The 18,181-nt window shown below is 42.8% G+C and overlaps 1 protein-coding gene across 2 annotated transcripts; it reads left to right on the top strand.

Annotated features, from left to right (window-relative positions):
- Nucleotides 1–15,876: 15,876 nt before the first annotated feature.
- ankrd63 (ankyrin repeat domain 63) lies at nucleotides 15,877–18,095 on the top strand. Of its 2 annotated transcripts, XM_085392079.1 has the most exons (2): nucleotides 15,877–15,974; nucleotides 16,074–18,095. In XM_085392079.1, exons 1-2 carry the CDS (start codon nucleotides 15,877–15,879, stop codon nucleotides 17,704–17,706), a joined length of 1,731 nt encoding a protein of 576 aa, XP_085248205.1. In that variant the 3' UTR covers nucleotides 17,707–18,095. The 2 variants fall into 2 exon arrangements, with proteins under 2 accessions (XP_085248205.1, XP_085248204.1); XM_085392078.1 differs by having other exon boundaries at nucleotides 15,973–18,095.
- The last annotated feature ends 86 nt before the right edge of the window (nucleotides 18,096–18,181 follow it).

Raw genomic sequence — 18,181 nt, 5'->3', positions numbered from 1 at the left:
CTCTGACTACCTGAATCCTGAGTTTCCCGGGTGGCAAAAGTTCATGTTTTAAGGCTGAGTTTGGTTGATTTATTCTGCTCTTGCTCTTTCTGACATTTGGTTACCTTGTCGTGTAGTGATAGCTCCATTATAGCTTTAACCTCTCTGGATTAAGAGCCTCCATCTCACAGTGAGTTAAGAGAACAGAGACACATCCTATGAAAACCCTGACAGCTCAATACACTGTTATGTAAACAGCAAAATGCCTGGGATCTGTTGTTGCTTCTGCAGTGTTATTGGTTCATAGTTAAAAATTTCAAGCAACAAGAAAAAAGTCTAGCACTCAGATTTCATAAAAGAAAAAGTGATAATATTCTCCCAATTTCTGTTTCATGCAGAGCGGTCACTCAACATAAAAAAGAGAAGATGGATATTTTGTATAATGGTTCTGTTGAAGGTTTAAACAAAATGCATTTTGTTATTTGATGGGATCAACAGTTTAATGACTTTTGATTTAAGTTTCAAGCACTTACATGAAACACATGCTCTGCAGAAAGTAAGACAAATGTTTCCAATCTAACAATCTAACTCACTTAACTCAATGAACTAACTCAATTAATAAGCATTGAACCTACACATTAGAACTTAGCAAAGAACACATTTTAAATGATATCACTGAAAGTTTGGCCAGCAACCTGTTGCAAAAAAAAATCACAATTTGTTCCAATTTCTTTAGTTAAATCTACAAAAAGGCCAAAGATAACAAATTTTGACAGACAACAATGTGATTCCCTAAGAGTTATTAGCCAAAAATCTGGAAGAATCCAAGAGAGAGTGCCGACAGTTATCTATTAAACACAGTGGAGGCTCTGTCATGTCTAGGTCTACATTTCATCCAGTGGTGTTAGGGATCTTGCCTAAATTGATGGAATTATGAACACAGACAAAACATCTGATCTTGATCCACTATCAGTACTATCTGAAGAACATCTGACTATCAACAAACTCATTTTTCAGCATGACAGTGACCACAAACAAACTGCCAATAAAGTGAAAGGACACCTGGAAAGAAAATCTTTGATGTTGTCTGTGTATCTACAATAGTACATCTACAGTATATGAACATATTTTATTTAAATGTAGGTATAATATCACTTCATCTTGCCTACATCATTAGTTCCCTTCCCCATGTCGGCTTTTCTTTTTTCTTTTTCTACATTTGTGCTTCATGTGGCAGCAGCTCAGGAGAGTGGTGGGTGTAAAAAAGGTCTTGAGCCACATAACACCCACAATGTCATGACAGCATGTGCTCTATGTTATGCATTTAATACAGGTGAGTCACCAAGTGCCTCTTTTCAGAGAAGTCTTATCAAGGGTTCATTTAAAACTTGCTTTTACTCAGAGCTACTTTTATTGTACACTGTATGTGTCGTCCCCCCCCCCCACACACACACACACAAAGAAGCCAGTTTTAGCAGTTGGATGGTGAACGCTGAACAACGTGAGTGGCAGAGCATGTGGCAGAAAATGGATATCCATGGGCTTCAGGGCCATTAGTTCATTTAACAAGAAGTGAAATTCCTCCAAGGGAGCACGGCGTGAAAAGGCCTGTGATTTACAAAGCGATGGTGTCGGGGTGACGTCTGACCAATGAGTTTTTTCTCTGTTTTTAAAGTTAGAGACGGTCACACAAACTACACCCTTTTTGGCTCCTACCTCAAAGCACACTGTGTTCTGTTGATCTTATGTGCTGCACAATAATGTTTAACATTTAGTATTTACTGTCATATTCCCATATATCATTGTGATGTTGTTTATTCTATTACTCTTGTTCTCTTCTGCTTGCTTTCTTTTTTCTTTCTCAGCAGGTGATCCAGGTGATCGATAGATGTTTTTTTTTCTCTGCCCGTTCTGTTGGTTTTTGTCTTTTGCCCTTCTCCCCCGTCCCTCTTCTCAGCTGTTTCTCTTTCCCTCTTTCTTTCTCCCCTTCTTTCCCCCAGTCAAGTCTGTCCCGTATTCAGTAAGTGAAAATAAAATAAACAATAAAAGGTGAATCAAATGGACCATTACGGCAAGGCTGGGATGGTCAGTTTGGTAAAGTAAATCCGTTGGGCATCTTTCTTTGCCTTTAGACAACAATTCTGATGCAAAAGAGCCAAACGGGACAGGCAAAAAAAAAAAAAAAAAAAAAAGAGACGGTCATGTTTTAAAATCAATAAAAGGTTTATCAGAAGAGCAATGGATCAGTTTCCCTTTAACTCAGAGTCCATAAAGTGATGGACTTGAGGAAACTGACTAAAACGTTCACTGGTGTCAGCAGTCCAGCCATCATATCAAATGAAATCTGGCATGTGCTATTGTGTTAGAGTCCCCAGGTGCGATTTTTCTGCTTTCTCCACTGACCCAGCTAAACTTGCCATTTGCTGCAGCTTCCTCCCGTTGAGGCAGACCTTTACTCCTGATGCACCCGAGTGTTACCCGCCTCTGTACGTTGTGGACATCACACAAATGCATTTGTTATCCACTTGTACAATTTATTGAGCTGTCAGAGATGAGTGGGCCTGCAAGGCCACGAAAAGGGCCTGTCAGGTGGAAGATGGAGACGGAAGCTCTGTGGCTCTCCATCTCTTCCACATCACTGCAGAAAAAAGAATTTCTGTCAGAGCTGATAGATTATGGAAGTGGGTACAGGTGGTTCATAGGAAATGGCATTGAAGGCAAATCCTCTTGTTCAACAGGAAACCAGTGAGAAGTTTTAGGTTTTGCAAAACTCCTTATGTTGGCCTTAGAGACACAGGCCTGGAGACCAGTTGACAACCTCCTGGAAATCTCTGTTTGATAGTGAAGTATGTGTGTTCCTCAACCAGTTGTGAGTGGTTGTTAGAGGTTGCCAGCAGTTGCTGTGAAAGTAATTGATAAAGTCTTATGTATGAAAGACTAGAAACTGATTGGTGACCCAATAGTAAACACTGGTTACTAGTGAAAAGTGTATAGTTCAGTTAAGCTAGTGATCACAACTGGTCACTAAAGGTATACAGAGGTGCACCAAAAGCCTCGCCAGTAGTTACGTGAAAGACATCAGCTTGTCTACAAACACTTGGGAAAGACTTGCCAAGCAATAGTGAAACTGAAAATCGTAAAAAGAAAAGTGAGACTGTTACTTTTCAAAGTAAAAGTTTTCTGCAATCAACACATTTCAAAAGATGCAACTTTTACTTTGACAATCGGTTACCGGTTTATCAGATACTAGAAGAGTTTAGAATTATGATTGCTTGCAGATTGGACAAGTTGAAAATATTCAGAACTTGTAGACAAACATTGCAATCTCCATTTCAGGTGCCTTTTTACTTGTTTCTCTCTTCCAGAAATTCATCCACTGTGCAAAAAGTGCATTGTATTCAGTGTACTACTTGAAAGACCACGTCTTCTCAAGGCACTCCAAATATCAGGTCAGAAGTCTACCAATCAGCGCTTTAAAAGAGAAATACTATGCATATCATTTCTTCAACTCTTTGATTGTCTTTATGCAAAACCACCAGAAATCCAGTCCTGATGTGCATTTGGACTTTTGGATGGCATTGCTGCTTCCCCTCTTTAATCAATCCTCCCTTTTGCTGTGGCAAAAGAACACACTCCACTAATGCACTGTTGTCCAAAATGTCTCCGCCTGAAAGCTAATATTATAGTCCTCTAAATCCAAAGGCAGAAGGAAGAAGGAACAACCTACTGTTTGCCATCTGGTTCTGGCAGGCTGGCAAGCCTGAGTCAGGCTAATAATTGATGATAACGGAGGGAGCAAAGACACTAAGGGGTCTGCCTCGTGGTCAATAACATATCAGTGGTCCCTGTGATTGGCAGCTCCTGGTGAGCTGTCAGGTTCTTCAGTGGCAACCCTGTAACTCTTAGTAATTGTCCCCTTCCATCCATCTCACTTTCATCATGGCTCTCTTCTGTCTTATTGTAAAATTTAAAAAAACAAAACAAAAATACAATAATGTCCCTTGTTTTTATTATCTGAAATAAAAAACACAAGTGACATTTATTAAAGCTTGAAATTGATTCACAGTTTCTGCTCTTCGACATTTGCTCTTTGCTATGGGGCAGCAATGACCTCGCCTCAACCTTAGTGATGACACGCACACCATGGTTACACAGTGACAGCAGGCCAGCTGCTGCCTCTTTCCTGGAACGGAAGGTGTGTGAAATCTCAATTCAGCCTAAGACTGCTGTGTCCTTGTATCAAATCAAAGGGCATCAGAGGCACTGAAACCGATGATTTTTTTGGGTGAATATGAATGTGTCATTTTAGTGCTTTTGTCCCTGCAGGAAAAGCTATCTCCGACTCAACTGACACATCTACCGGTGCTAAAATGTTATATAACTGTGAGTAAGCAAAAGTCAGATTGTGTTTGCGCCGTGATCCCGAAAGGAGGTCATTAATAATGTTGACAAGTTCTAGGAAAGTGTCATCATGTCACGTTGGTCGTTACGACTTGATTAGGCGAGTTGTGCTGTAGCTGGCACTGTTTTCCTTTCTAAATATGATCAGGGAATGGAAACACAAAGTTACCACGAGCTGCATTCTGTTTGTCACAGAACAAGGCAGGTGATAGCCCAAACCACGTCACTCTCAGGTGTGTTTAATTAGCAAGGAAGATTAAGTAGTCCGTGGAGGATGAGGGCATGTTGAGTCACTGATAAGAAAACATTTTGAGTAACAGTGAATGGGCTTTGTTGAACTTGTCCCAGATGTGCTCAATTTCTTGCCTTCCTATACTTATCTAGTCCCAGTTGTTTGTAGCTCAGCAAAGGTACCAAGAAGGCCCAGCTCTGTGTTTTGTTTCCACATGCAAGTTGTTTCTTGAAGGACCTTGAGAGACTGCTTTCTTTTTCTTTTCTTTTTTTTTTATCACTGAAAGTGCATTCTCCCCCGTGGCTAATTAAGTTATTTAGAACCGGGGATAACACCTTAACTTGACACTAGCTTTAATTTGTAATCAGGCATTCAAAGTGGCTCCTGCCTAGGCCAGGCCCGCTGTGAATGGGAGATCGGGTATTTACCACGACATCCTTGCTTTATTGCATATATCTGTGCAATTAGCAAGTCTCATGGTACCAACTCATTCACATTCTGAATATTTCATCCACATTTCATTCATTTGTCTTCAGTCCAGTTTTCATATTTAGGGGATTGATAGTAGAGGGGTTTTATGTCATGCATGGAGGTAAACTGAGCATACCTCACTATGTTGGTATTATGTTAATAATCAGTCCTGGGTTTGAAGAAATGTATCTAAACAACTGGGTACACTACAATTAATAAAAGTTAGATACTATGTAGTAGCTATCTGTTATATTGAAGAAAGATTAGATAAAAGGGAATTTGTTGTTTATAGGCAATCGTTTTCTAGGAATTTATCAATGTTCCTCTGACAGTTCCAAGCCATCAGTGTCACAAGACATAATAATAGTTGAAACAGCCTGCAAGGACGCACGTAATCCAGGTGGATCAAGTCTATTTCCTGGGATGAACTAAAAAAAACAAAAAGAACCAAAGTCTCATGATAAGAAGTGGCATGGTGTTATCAGGTTAATCCTAAAGGTGGCCTCCAATTTACAAATGATAAGCCGAGGCTGGCTTCTCTAGTGGGTAATTTTGCTGATACAGCCTTGATTTTCTTTAACTTACAGTTTTAAAGTACTCACTAGTATGGAAATTGTGCTATTTGTTAATTACATTTGGTGACCTGTGACAATTCTACAGCCGTTATCATGAACAAATGATACAGAATTTTAAACACGCCAATGTCTTAAGTACAGGAATACTTCACCTCTGAGTGGAATTGATGAGTCTGTAGATACCTAGTAAATTATTCATGCAAGCTCAGAAATGGATAGCACTGTTAGGCTGGAAGTATGCCAAAAAAAAGTTTGGAAACTCCTCAATAGGCATTCAAAGAATGAGCTCTAAAGAAAGTGTCTTTGAAAGGGGTATTAACTGCTGCCTGAGAATTCTTATAAAGGAAAGGGAGTCTGGCCCGAATCATGCAATGTCAAGGTAGCCCAACCAAGAAGTGCACTGATCATCTGGATATCACTGGAATATGCTCAATGCACAACAAATCCCTGAGTGGGTGAGTTATACTGAAGCTTAAATCACAAAAGCAGATTGAAGTTGAGTCGAAATTATTACTCCACATCCAGGAAATGTGTCCCATTTTCTGATATGCTAATGCTAATCATGCAGGGTCGAGGTGACATTGTCAGGATGAATCCCTCTTTATGTCCGTCATATGAGCATCACTGGAATAGCTCACGTGAGTAAGGCCAAAGTGAAATTTTTTGATGATGAGTATGTATAATGTTCAGGATCAGGAACATTTTAGAATCAAAGTGTTTTATTTAGCTCTAGAAATGGCAATGCCAGGCTAGCTAGGCTACAATTATCATTAATACTTATAATACTTACTATTAGCATTGAAAAAAATTCACTTTTTTATGGTTTCAAATGACTTTGTTGATTCCATATTTTTCCTGTAGTATCAGCATTGTAGTTAAGAGTTACGATTATTGCTTATTGTATGATTATTCTTACAGTCTACAGGGAGTGCAGAATTATTAGACAAGTTGTATTTTTGAGGAATAGTTTTATTATTGAACAACAAGCATGTTCTCAATGAACCCAAAAAACTCATTAATATCAAAGCTGAATGTTTTTGGAAGTAGTTTTTAGTTTGTTTGTAGTTTTAGCTATTTTAGGGGGATATCTGTGTGTGCAGGTGACTATTACTGTGCATAATTATTAGGCAACTTAACAAAAAACAAATATATACCCATTTCAATTACTTATTTTTTACCAGTGAAACCAATATAACATCTCCACATTCACAAATATACATTTCTGACATTCAAAAACAAAACAAAAACAAATCAGTGACCAATATAGCCACCTTTCTTTGCAAGGACACTCAAAAGCCTGCCATCCATGGATTCTGTCAGTGTTTTGATCTGTTCACCATCAACATTGCGTGCAGCAGCAACCACAGCCTCCCAGACACTGTTCAGAGAGGTGTACTGTTTTCCCTCCTTGTAAATCTCACATTTGATGATGGACCACAGGTTCTCAATGGGGTTCAGATCAGGTGAACAAGGAGGCCATGTCATTCGTTTTTCTTCTTTTATACCCTTTCTTGCCAGCCACGCTGTGGAGTACTTGGACGCGTGTGATGGAGCATTGTCCTGCATGAAAATCATGTTTTTCTTGAAGGATGCAGACTTCTTCCTGGACCACTGCTTGAAGAAGGTGTCTTCCAGAAACTGGCAGTAGGACTGGGAGTTGAGCTTGACTCCATCCTCAACCCGAAAAGGCCCCACAAGCTCATCTTTGATGATACCAGCCCAAACCAGTACTCCACCTCCACCTTGCTGGCGTCAGAGTGGGACTGGAGCTCTCTGCCCTTTACCAATCCAGCCACGGGCCCATCCATCTGGCCCATCAAGACTCACTCTCATTTCATCAGTCCATAAAACCTTAGAAAAACCAGTCTTGAGATATTTCTTGGCCCAGTCTTGACGTTTCAGCTTGTGTGTCTTGTTCAGTGGTGGTCGTCTTTCAGCCTTTCTTACCTTGGCCATGTCTCTGAGTATTGCACACCTTGTGCTTTTGGGCACTCCAGTGATGTTGCAGCTCTGAAATATGGCCAAACTGGTGGCAAGTGGCATCTTGGCAGCTGTACGCTTGACTTTTCTCAGTTCATGGGCAGTTATTTTGCGCCTTGGTTTTTCCACACGCTTCTTGCGACCCTGTTGACTATTTTGAATGAAACGCTCGATTGTTCGATGATCACGCTGCAGAAGCTTTGCAATTTTGAGACTGCTGCATCCCTCTGCAAGATATCTCACTATTTTTGACTTTTCTGAGCCTGTCAAGTCCTTCTTTTGACCCATTTTGCCAAAGGAAAGGACGTTGCCTAATAATTATGCACACCTGATATAGGGTGTTGATGTCATTAGACCACACCCCTTCTCATTACAGAGATGCACATCACCTAATATGCTTAATTGGTAGTAGGCTTTCGAGCCTATACAGCTTGGAGTGAGACAACATGCATGAAGAGGATGATGTGGACAAAATACTCGTTTGCCTAATAATTCTGCACTCCCTGTATATCCATGTCGACATTCTAGCAAATACAGCTTTAGGGAAAAGCCATCTTACAGCCTTGGAATAATTAATTAACCAGCTTTATATTTATTTATTGGAAAACTATAAAGTGGCATCTCAGTAATCGTAAGAACCTACTGAGTTACTGCGATAATATGACCTTGTCATGATACCATGATCTGACAATTAGGGCTGCACGATTTTGCATAAAATGAGAAACACGATTTTTTGGCTTAGAATCGATATCACGATTGATCATTTTCTTAAATCCCTCGTTTTGCACAGTGTTGATGGGAGCCATATCTTTGGTCAGGTGATAAGTGATAGCCTCCGTAATTTCTTTGTGCCTGCGGGAGTTCGACGGGTATAGTGTTATATTCTGGTCTCATTCACGACAGACTCCAGAATATCTATTTCCTACCCAACGGGGTAGTAAGTTTTATTAACAAGTCATGCGACTCAGATTGGTCCTCTGCCATGTACAACAGCAACACACAGCCTAACAATCCTTACTTGTGTGTCACTCTAAAACGTCCGCGCAGCAACACAATCTATTGTGGAACAAACCATCTTGCAAACAATAATTCACATTATTACATCCCTTCTCTCTTTCTTTTTTTTTTTTTTTGGAAAAAACAGAAGTCCTTTCTTGTTTTGATTTGTCCTTCTTCTCACTGAGGGAGCAAACAATATGAAACACTCAAAGAATACAAAAGCATTCCACTTATTCAAACATGTACATTTCTGTAAGCTGTAGTGAACATCAATATCCACAGAATACCCAACTCTTCCCCTCAAACAATAAACAAGAAATCCTCATTATGTAACATAGTCCTTGTACCGAAGTGGTGGAACCACTTTGCGGCCTGACCTTGTCCTGACACCCCCTGATACCTCGTCAGTCTTGATCTGCCGCTCACGAGTGTCTGAAGGAGCTGTGACTGAGCTGGTCAGTGCCCGAGTGTCTGTTATGGCATTTTCTTGATCCATCACGCCTGCATGTCTCAGGTGCCTCCGATTCCTCCTCAGGACACTTCCAGAGTCCAACTGAACCTCATAGGACCTCGGGTCAACAGTCCCAATCACCACTCCCCTGCTCCAAGTGGAATGGCGGTCAAAAGGCTGAACTCTGACACTGTCCCCTAGCTTCAAAGAGTCCATGTCTCGTGCTGATCGGTCATAGCACAGTTTTTGGCGCTTCTGTTTCATGTCCAACTCCCGCCGGGCTGGAATGACTTTTGGCCTTAGCAGGCTCGTCCTGGTTGGCAAAAGCGTCTGTGTCCTCCTGCTGAGCAGCCTCTGAGCTGGGCTGGTCTCCAGGCCTTGTGATGGTGTGTTGCGATGGTCCAGAATCGCAAGATACGGGTCTTGCCCCGCCATTTTTGCCTTTAGCAGCAGCCTCTTTGCTGTCTTCACTGCTGATTCAGCCTTCCTGTTACTCTGAGGGTAACCTGGCGAAGATGTTTTATGCTGGAAACCCCACAGTCGACTAAATCTCAGAAACTCACCGGACGTATACTGTGGTCCATTATCTGAAACAACAATGTCCGGGATGCCCTGTCTGGCAAAGTGAGCCTTCAGCTTTCTAATCACTGTGGTGGACTTAGTGTCCGGGAGATAGTCAATTTCCCAATTCAATTCAATTCAATTCAATTTTATTTATACAGCGCCAAATCACAATATAAGTCGCCTCAAGGCGCTTTATAGATACAGAGAAAAACCCAACAATCATATGACCCCCTATGAGCAAGCACTTTGGCAACAGTGGGAAGGAAAAACTCCCTTTTAACAGGAAGAAACCTCCGGCAGAACCAGGCTCAGGGAGGGGCGGGGCCATCTGCTGCGACTGGTTGGGGTGAGAGAAGGAAGACAGAAGTTTGAATAGTAGTCCACTGTGATAAGGTAGTCCTTGTTGTCAAACATAAACAGGTCCGAGCCCACCTTAGCCCATGGTCTAGTCGGGATCTCATGTGGGACCAAGGTCTCTTTCTGCTGTCTGTAGTCAACTGACCTGCAGATGTCACACTTAGTCACATAAGTCTTAATGTGTTTGTTCATGCCTGACCAATACACACACTCTCTGGCTCTCCTTAGACAACCTTCTACACCTAGGTGTGTCGAGTGTAGTCTAGTTATGATCTCCTGTCTCATGGTAGTCGGGACAACAACACGTTCACCTCTAAACACAAGTCCATCCTGACTACTCAGTTCATCCAGGAATGAGAAGAATGGTCTGATGTCACCGTCAGTGTCTCTTTTGTCTGTCGGCCAACCTCCGTGAATTGTATCTATGAGGATCTGTAGTGCTTTGTCCTCTTGTGTAGCAGTCCTTATGCTGTTTAGTCTGTCAGGTGAGATGGGTGCATGAGTGACCATGTTAATGCTCTCTATTTCCTCCTCTATGGAGCCCTGTGGTGAGCACTCTGGAAGATATGCCCTGCTCAACGTGTCTGCTAATAACATGTCTTTGCCTGGCACATAACACCACATCTATGTCATATTTCTGAATGCGCATAAGCATCCTTTGCAACCGTTTGGGTGCGCTCAACAGTGGTTTTCTTACAATGGTCTCTAAGGGTTTGTGATCACTGTGTACCACCACTTTACGACCATATGTGTACTGATGAAACTTCTCCATGCTGAAAACTACAGCCAAAAGCTCCTTTTCGATCTGGGCATAACCTTGCTCTGTACATGTAAGTGCTCTACTCGCAAAAGCCACAGGCTTACCCGTCTGCATGAGTGCTGCACCTAACCCTTTGTCAGAAGCGTCACATTGTACTGTCAGCTCTTCCTCTGGGCAGTAGTATTTCAGGACTGGAGCCTCTGCTATAGCCTCTTTCAGTCTCTGGAATGCGTCTTCATGTCGAGTCGTCCAGTTCCACTCACTGTCTTTGTGTGTCAGTTGTCTCAGTAAGTCGCAATTGTCAGACAGATGTGGGCAAAACTTTGCTAAGTAGTGCACCATACCTAACAGTCTCTGTACTGCCTTCACGTCTGTAGGTCTGGGCATTTTTTCCATAGCCCTAACCTTCTCTGGGTCTATTTTCAGACCGTTGCATGTCAGCTGATGTCCAATGTACGTGGTCTCCTTCTGTTTAAGTTTGAACTTGTCTGCGTTCAACTTAATGTTTTTCTGCCTGCACCGAGTAAAAAACTGTCTCAGCTTCTCGTCATGGTCACGTACTGCTCCAGCATCTGTGTCCCCCTGACCCGTGATCAGTACATCATCTGCAATGATGTAGATCCCAGATAAAAATCTGTGTATGCTTTGATTAAGTCGAAGATCAATCCCTGTCTGCGTACAGAGTGGTCTTCCCACGCGTGTATTCATTAAAATCAATTGTTTGACCAAGCTCTTCTGGACCAATGGTTGTTTGTACTCTCCTTCCTCAATTATGTGAACCTTAACACAGTCCATCCAAAGCTTGTGTGAGCTTCCTCTGGAACACTTCCGGAGCTGGACTTATCCCCAATGGCATCCTCAGCCATCTGTAGCGTCCAAATGGAGTCGAAAATGTTGCCAGGTAGCTCGACTCCTCCTCCAGTTTCACGTGCCAGAATCCACTCTTCACATCGCAGACAGAGAACACTTTAGCCTTTGACAGATCTGGCAAAATGTCCTCAATGGTGGGCAATGGGAAGTGGCTCCGTTGTAGGGCTTTGTTTAAGGGTTTTGGATCTATGCACACTCTTAAGTCCTCACTCTGCTTTTGGACCACAACCATCCCACTGATCCAGTCTGTGCTGCATTCTACTGGTGTAATGATCTCTCTGCGCTGAAGATCTTGAAGCTCCTTTTTTAACGGCTTTATCATTGCAATAGGGACACGCCGTTTTGGTAACTGCACTGGTTTCACAGTTTCATCCACCTCGAGCCTTAACTCTCCCTCCAAACAGCCATCTCCTGTGAAGACATCGGCATACTCTGTTTTAATCTGATCCATGTTCCACTCATTGGCTGTTGGGTGCTCTGAAGTAACGATGCTGTCCAGTTTCAAGATGTTTTCATAGTGTACTTTTATGAGTTTCATCGCTTCGCTGGCTCTCTTGCCCAGCAGTGGTACTTTACAGTCTTTGTCAACCACTTAAAAAACTCCAACCGATACAGTTTCTGATTTCTCGGGTAACGTAGCTTAACTTTGCATTTTCCCAACGGCTTTATCTTACTTTTGTTGTACATCATCAACACTGTTTGTGTGTCCTCCAACTGTGTGTTCGGGCTTAGCATGTGGATTGGCATTACATTACAACTGGCACCACAGTCAATCTGAAAATTTACAATCTCTTTGCCCATCAGCATGCCTGCAAAGAGTTGAGTGCCTCTCACTTTGTCAGTGTTCTTTGTAGTTGAAACATGTGTGTCTGCCTCTGTAACACAGAGAACGTCCTCATACTCATCACTCTCACATGCTGTCACGTTGTGTACATTCGTCCTTCTCTTCTGCTCTGAATGTGCCATGCATTTAACTGCAAAGTGGTTTTCTCTGCCACACTTTTTACATTTCTTCCTGTATGCTGGACATTTTTCTTTCTTTTTTTCATGTGCCACAAAACTTACAGTCCACTGTGTCGCTGATCCGTTTCTGGCACGCAGCTCCACGCACAGCATGCACCTCCTCCACTGCAGCTCCCGAAATGGTTTTGCTGTTTTCCCGCGACAGCTCCGCGGCTCTGCAGTGCTGTATGCATGCATCCAGTGTCATGTTTTCCCTCAAACTCGGGTTGTTAAGTCCACATACAATCCTGTCACGAATCAGTGAGTCCCTTATTACTCCAAAATTGCACGTTTTTGTCAGCAGCTTTAACTCCGTCACATAGCTGTCGAATTGTCTCACTGGCGCCTTGGTTTCTCGTGAAGAACCGATAACGCTCCACAGTTTCATTAACTACAGGATTGCAATGATTGTCAAACTTCTCAATAATGTCCTTAACTGTCCACCGATCTCTCGCTGTGTCGCCCATTAGCGTGTCTAGCAGCTCCCTGCCGCTCTCACCAACGAGATACAACGAGAACAAGCTTACTTTTTTCTGTTCGCCGTCTGAGTCCATGGTCAGCTCCACATAGAGCATAAACTCGTCCCTCCAGGTCTTCCATGTCCGTGATAGGTTACTGGAGTCCAATACCAGCGTCGGCGGCAATTTAAGGCCCTCCATGCCTTGCGGCGGTGCTAGCTCGATTAGCCGCTAGTTGCTCACCGCTCCAACAGGCGTCTCTTGGGGGTTCACTCCGGCCGTGCAGCTTGCTCCGCTGTCCGCTCCGCTGCCACCATGTTATATTCTGGTCTCATTCACGACAGACTCCAGAATATCTATTTCCTACCCAACGGGGTAGTAAGTTTTATTAACAAGTCATGGGACTCAGATTGGTCCTCTGCCATGTACAACAGCAGCACACAGCCTAACAATCCTTACTTGTGTGTCACTCTAAAACGTCCGCGCAGCAACACAATCTATTTTGGAACAAACCATCTTGCAAACAATAATTCACATTATTACATATAGGGATGCACTGTATAAGGTTCCCGTTATTGATGTTTGGGTGGTTGACCGGGACGGATTTTCTCCTGTCACTTTCTCGTCATCCCTGACGTGCTCTCCGTTGTTTTTTCCCTGCTAATTTTAGCATCACACGGCACAGCTTCTGTATCACGTGGTATAAGGCTCCGCCCTTGTCATTTGTTGAGCAGGAAGAGTGAGCGCTTGTCTTCATGCAGAGTACGTCCCGGATCAAAATGCGCTACAATCGTCGTCGTTTTTTATTTTATTTTTTTAATCGTTGTCATTTGGAAATGAGATCGCACATAAGTATGAATCGAGATCGCGATTTTCTAACGATTAATCGTGCAGCCCTACTGACAATGATATGATTTTGTTATGAAAAAAGATCATGTTGACAGAATAGCTTCCATCCATGTAAAGACAACCCACAGGAAGCATCTGCTGATGAATTTCAGCCCCACTTGAATGATCGAATGGTTCGTAGTGCTACACAAAGGACCCGCTGAGGGTCTGATGAAGCTGGGTGGTGAACAGTGAGCTAGGTGGAAGCGGAGTAATGTTTCCTCTCACTCCACCATTTGGCACACTTTTGGTCCTGCTGAGATTTATATTAGAAATTTAAATTAAACTCTAGTCTTGTGGAGCGCAAACAGCTGTGTAAAGGGTCTCAGTCACAAGCCTTGACAACAAAGGATTAAATAATTTAATTAACGGTACCAACATGAGCTTCACATTTGTAGATCTGAGTAAAATGACTCAAACACAGTTTTAAGGCATATGTGCACAGTTGAGATTTTAGTGGTAATATGTAATAATTTGATTATTCTTACAAGCTATGAAAAATACAACAACAGAATAACCTGCCAGTTTCTCGGTGCACAGAATAAACTGTATCCCAAATCATATTTCCTGACTTAAACTTGCTTTTTTGAGTACATTGTTTAATGCAGACTGACATACAGTCATTTATTGTGCAAAATCTGTGTCTGCAAAATCTCAATATAAAATATCGAAATAATGACTAGTAAGCTGTTTCTATACTGCACAGGTGCAATGCAGAGAAACAAATACCTGCTAACTAGTGCTAAATAACAAACACAGTTCTAGAATTTAAATCACCAAAAACAACCATTTGCCATAAGTTGCTACATATAGAAAAAGGAGGTACTGGCTAATAATAATCTTCAGCCATTGAGAGAAGGATACACCATCATCGCTAATATTTGGTAGGTATGCATGCCAACTTGTTATTTTCAGTACAGAGTATTACGTGTGGCAAGAGGCTTTATAACTGATGTTCATAAATTGCAGTAGTTAGCACATCAGTCTTGGTCACTCCCTGTAAGTGCACAACTGCTCTTTTAAAAATCATTAACTATGAAGTGTACTAACTGAATGTCTAATACTACAAGTTTGACATAGCTATATTTAGGGGAGCCGTTCATAATCATGTGGGCTTTTGATTGTTATTTTCAGTGTTACTGCAAAAGGAGATTGATAATCACACTGAAATCCTTAAACAAACAGTGGTCTTAATCTGTATGATTAAAGGGACTCGAGTCACTGAAAGGACTGAATCTGACATTGAGCGATTTCTGTTTTTTGTTTTTTTTAAATTTAATGTTGCTTTCACTGTGTTTTTATTGTAGATTCGATCGGATTTACTATTTCCCTTGACAAGAAAATACCTTCAGGCAAGGCCATTATCATGAAACCTTGAAAAAGTCTTCTCACAGTTGAGGAGAATAACTTGAACTTGTTGCACTTCATTATGGCAGGCTGGAGCAAACTGTGAACAAACACACAGAGAGGGATGGATGGATGGATAGACGCATTATTTCAAGGGGAAAAAAAGGATAACTGCTAACATACCCCCACACCAACAGAGTGAATAGATCTCTCAAAGACTGTCTCATCTTCCGTCAAACATTTGCTAAGTGTACTGATACAGTATAGTCTTGCATGTAAATGGCCATTTACACATGAGCATAATGCACTATTCATCACATGAGTCCTTTTTTATTTTGATTGCTCTGTCAACAGCAAAATTTTCTCGATTGAGTCCATTTGCAACAAACAAAAGTGAAAATACTGCATTTAAATTAACCCCACAGACCTCACATGGTAAATGCTGGCCATGTTTTTCTCCTTGAGTAATTATTCTGTTCAAATAGCATATATTTCTCTCCAGGCAGAGAGTGCTCGGGCTGAATGGATGCTGCGACTGCATAATGGTCCTCAGACGTTTGTTTCCTAGGCAACGTGGGGAGGGCATGTGGAAAGGGAGGTATAAAAACACTAGCAGCTCCTCTGTGAGTCTTACTCTGAGGTGAAGCGCTCACTCTAACACAGTGAGTATCGGAGAACTTGCCGCACAGTTCCTCTCCCTTTTTGCCATCTCTCTTTCTCGGCTCACTTGAAGGCTCAGCACTGCAAGTACCTGTTGGAGGATGATGCGGCCAAAAGATTTACGCCAGGGCTCTGGCACCAAGACCTTCCTCGATGCCATGCATGGCGGTAAAGTCCACCTTGCACGCTTCATCCTGGACGCACTGGATGGACGCATTATCAACTCGAAGACGGAGAACAGCCGCACCCCGCTCATGCATGCCGTCTGCCTGCAAGACCCTGGGACCAGGGCCAAGTTCACCCGGCTGCTGCTGGAAAAAGGGGCGGATGTCAACTGCCAGGATGAGGACGGTCGCACAGCCCTGAGCCATGCATGTGAAATGGGACACCTGGACGTGGTCAAACTTCTAGTTCAGTTCAATGCTGACCCTGATATCACTGATTCCTGGGGAAACAGTGCCCTCATGTATGCTGCATTTTCTGGGCAAAGCCAGGTTTTGGAGTTTCTGGTCAGGGCTTTCAAAAGACTGGGACTGAGGCTGGACAGGACCAATAATGCTGGCCACTCAGCCATTGAGGTTGCCAGCTTCTTTGGGCACAGTCAGTGCGTCCAGATTCTGAACTTTCCTTGCAGGAGAAGTGTTGCTACAGATGATCCACTTGTTGATGCGAGTACCACTCAGGAGGGTGAGTGCCGTCTGCCCCGCAGGCTCCCCAGGCAGGTTCTGGAGAGGTTCTCCAAACAGTTAAATAATGAAGACCAATTGCCTGGGGTATTTCAGAGACAGCTGAAAATTGGCGACAGCAATGGAGTGTGGAACCGTTTCCGATGTCCCAGGAGCCAATCTCAAGAGGAAAACCATCGCCACAGCTGGGCTCTGCCTCCTCAGCTTGAGAAAAGCCAAACTGAGGGGGATCACAGCATTCTCTTCACAACCAAGCAGCTGCAAAACTGCCACTTTAGAGAGCTAAGGGGGACTAAAACACTGAACTCTTTTCCTGAGCCAAGCCAGAAAGATGTCAGCCGAGACACTGGACTCCCAGAGCAAGCACCAGCGAGTTTTCCTCTCTGGGGCAAAGCAAAGTCATTTAACCTGGACCTTCTGAGCAGCAGAAAGCAGTCCTATCAGGGTGATGTGCGTGACATGAGCCTGTCAGCCAGCAAATTAAAGAGAGCCTCACTGCAGGATGAGAGATGCCTGATAGATAAGATGGACTGTCATGGGAACACCCAGGGCTTGACAAACGATGCTGACAAAATTGTCTCTGTGCCAAAACCTCTTTTAAACAGCAAGAATCAGCCTGCACGAGTGCCAGAGGAGAATGTCAAATCTAAGAATGAAGAGGCTAATGATATGGCTTCACTGAGCAGACGAGAGCAGCAGAAAAGGGGCAGCTTTGGTGCGACTGCCAGACACAACAAGTTACTTCCTGCCAGGGGAGAAATTGAGTCAGGGAAGCTCCCCAACCGTACCCCGGGATTCACGGGCCTGGGGACCAGACTGCTACGGCGATTCACTGCACCCGAATTTATGAGGATGGTCATAGACTGCTCATCGGGCTCCTCGAATGGCAGGGGTCGGATGTCCCGCTCCGAAACCTTTCCTTTCTCGCACACGCACCAACAGGTCAACAGTCAGCCGAGCGTCGACAGCATCAGTGGAGTGAAGTGTGAGTTCGAAAGCTGCTCGTCTCAGTCCACCCTCGACTAGAAAGAGGACAATGTCTAACTGCAGAATTGGCTGGTAGTGGATGTTTTTTAACAGCATTTAAACTTCTGGTACTTGCTCGGCAGTAGCGCCTACATACTGAGAAAAGTAATGATTCCTCGCTTTTGTTGCAGCTTATTTGTTTTTCAATACCTGTCAATAAAAGTTGCATAAAGTGCAATTTTGCTAACCCATGTTTAAAATCCTTTACAAATGAACACGATTTCAGTCTGTGAGCTGCTGAAAATGAATATTTTCTTTCACATGTATAAGATTTATATGACCTGAAATCGAATGTATTTGATATTGCTTCTGTGTTTATAATAAAAAAAGAAGAAGAAATGTATTTCGCCTAAATATTCAGTCACCGTGCACTGTATGATTCATGCTCAACATGTAATAAACACTTTAAAAGACCGGCTCATTCATCCTGTACTATGCATGTGCGAAAAGGACTCAGAGTTACTTAAATGGATAC

The sequence above is a fragment of the Rhamphochromis longiceps genome, linkage group LG19 (assembly GCF_057381845.1).
Source record: "Rhamphochromis longiceps isolate RC_006_pf linkage group LG19, R_longiceps_female_GT1.1, whole genome shotgun sequence".
Lineage (NCBI taxonomy): Eukaryota > Metazoa > Chordata > Actinopteri > Cichliformes > Cichlidae > Rhamphochromis > Rhamphochromis longiceps.
Note: the sequence above shows the minus strand (reverse complement) of the source record. Positions and strands in the feature narration are given on the sequence as shown.